The 2794-nt window shown below is 34.2% G+C and overlaps 1 protein-coding gene across 1 annotated transcript in view; it reads right to left on the reverse strand.

Moving 5' to 3' along the window:
- The window catches only part of LOC131993308 (melanopsin-A-like), a 15081-nt gene extending 13488 nt beyond the window's left edge, over positions 1–1593 (reverse strand). Inside the window, exon 1 of the mRNA XM_059359153.1 lies at positions 1475–1593. Within this exon, the coding sequence (XP_059215136.1) occupies positions 1475–1512 (38 nt within the window). The 5' untranslated portion in view covers positions 1513–1593. The remainder of the gene's footprint in view (positions 1–1474) is intronic.
- Positions 1594–2794: the final 1201 nt, after the last annotated feature.

Here is a 2794-nt window from a genome sequence, read left to right on the forward strand (position 1 = left end):
GATTTTGATTTACTGCCTGGACTTTTTTTCTTTTTTTACTGTTGGGACTATTTTGCTGTCGGGACATTTTTTTACTGCCGGATCTTTTTTTTTTTACTGTCTGGACTTTTTTTTACTGTCTTGACTTCTTTTTTTAACTATCTGGATTTTTTTTTTACTGGTGAGACTTTTTCTTTTACTGTCTGGGCTTTCTTTTCACTGCTGGCACTTCTTTTTTTTTTTAACTATCAAGACGTTTCTCATTGTCAGAACATTTTTATATTCTATGAGTATTTGTGCAAACTCCTTCATGTGTGATGATGTTTTTACTGATTCTTGAGCTTAACAAATGGTCAAATTTAGCACCAAATGTGTGAAACAAATGGTATCAAACTAAAAATTGCAGCAATAACTTCTGAGATAACGGAGCATGAGACTGGACTACATAATGTTCTGAACCCTTTATCAATATTATCATTTTGTGACAGCTCAGATTAATCTTCAGCTCTCAGATGATGAACACTTCTCTGTGACAGCAATGTTTGACCTGCTGTCTCCCCCTAAAGACAAAGGCTGATCATCAGGTGTTTTTTTTAGTCAGAATGGGAGAAAAACACTTAAAGCTTCTTTGGTTCTAAAATGAACATCGAATCAATAAAACGCTTTTAATGGCCGATCGATAGCTGTCCCGTAAATGGTCCGATCAATGAGAGGAGGCGGCGTCCTTAAGTGCTGAAGACGTTTGTGTTCAGAGATGAAGATTAAAGACGGTCGATAAAATTCACGAGGACAGAGAGACAAACAGAGACGTCCTCGTCCTCCAGTCCAGTTATTACACCTCCATCAAACATCTCGTGAGTTATTGTCTTTGTGCAGAATAACACAGTTAGAATGACAGAAATCAGAAAAAAAGTTGATTTTTTTAAAAATAAACAGAATTCCTATATAAACACTTTTCCAAGTGTCCACAAAACACAAAACAGTTTTCTCCACATATTGAAATATTGTCGTGTTTCCAGCCTCTCCTGTCCTCTCCTCTCTGCTCTGTGTAAACAGCCTCTCCTGTCCTCTCCTCTCTGCTCTGTGTAAACAGCCTCTCCTGTCCTCTCCTCTCTGCTCTGTGTAAACAGATTCTCAGTGAATATTTGTCACGTGACCGTTGGTCTCAGCAGAATCAATCATGTCTTCAGTGTCTCTGAGGAGAATTTAATGTTTTTAACAGGATCTGGTTTATTTTAAATGACACATGGAGAATAAAGAGATTCTGACACTAAAATCAACATTTAACACAAGTAACGGACACTTTTTATAATTTCTTTCTACGATAAACTGATATTTTTTTTGCTATTTTTTCAAAGAAACATGCATCTCAAACCTGTCGGCAGGTTCACAGACGGAGTATTTATTCTCTGTGTTAGCGTCTTATTTTGAAAAGCAGCTGTAGTGCATCCTGTTTAAATGCATGACCATATTTGGGTGCAGGAAGCGGTCCTACCTGCTGAAGGCGTAGATGACCAGGAAGTTGCCGACCATGCCCGTGATGCCGATGGCGAGGATGACGGAGCCGATGGTGTAGTGGGCGTGGTCGGGCACGTCCACTGTGGGGAAGGGGTGCGGGGGCCCGGGCGCCATCGCCACCTGCAGGACGGGACAGGAAGTGATAGATGTCAGGTTCACGGTGGATTATTTTAGGTTTCTACACTTTAACCTGTGACGAAATACAAAATTTGTATACGACATTTCTTTATTTTTAGATACTTTTTCAAAAAATCAGAAGCTTAAAAATGTGACATGCCTGCAGGAAAACGGATTGATTGTTAGTTTGAAAATAGTCTGAGTTTTAATTTTAATTTATTTGTTAGCTCATAATTCAGTGAGATTCTAATTTATCAGGAAAAAGTTACATATTTATCCTGTGAAGCCTGAACCATTAAATATTAAATTCAATTAATTTGAAGTTTTTATCTTTAAATCTTCTTCTGCACTGAAATATATAATTCCTGCGTGGTAAAAATAAACCTGAATAAATCCTGATATTTATAAAATATTGAAAGGATCCATGTAATAATGATCATTTTCCAGAAATGTACTGTATTATTTTAAATGTTTTTCTTGTTGTTCTACATAAAGTGAAAATGCCATTAAAAAAGTAAATTATTTTTATTAGAAATATTAACCATAAAATAAAAGTTGAAATCTGTAAATAAATAGAATATGACATTATTTTTTTAATCATTTTTTTAAATAGCAGGGTTTAGTGGAAGTGCTAATGCCCTAAAAAATGTTTTAATTACTTTTATTACAAATATTAAGCATAAAATAAAAGTTAAAATCTATAAATGAATATATTGGGAAGTTATTTTTATTTTTTTCACAGTGAAATATATGTAAAAGAAATGAATAAAATAAAAAATACACATATTGCTGAATGCAATAATAATAATAATAATAAAAATGTTAGAAATAAGAAAAAAATGGTAAAAAGTCTGGCAGCAATTTTTTCCAAACGTGTCCCATTATAATAAAGAAAAAAGCAACTTAATTTATTCTGGGGGAAAAATATATTTAAAATACAGATATTTACTGTATATTATTCGTATTTTGAAAGAAATTATCCTGAAATTAACTGTTTCCTGTTATTTGACTTCCTGTTATTTGAAAAACGTACTGTTTTTTACGCTGTTTTTCTTTTCCAGTGTATCTCTGAGTGTGAGAGAAAGTGGACCACATGCTGCATGATATTCTGCTGTTATATAATGAATCATCAGCAGATTAGTTCCTCCTGCCGCCTGTGAGACTTGTCGTTGTTTTAAGG

This window comes from Centropristis striata, chromosome 20, assembly GCF_030273125.1.
Source record: "Centropristis striata isolate RG_2023a ecotype Rhode Island chromosome 20, C.striata_1.0, whole genome shotgun sequence".
Taxonomy (NCBI): Eukaryota; Metazoa; Chordata; class Actinopteri; order Perciformes; family Serranidae; genus Centropristis; species Centropristis striata.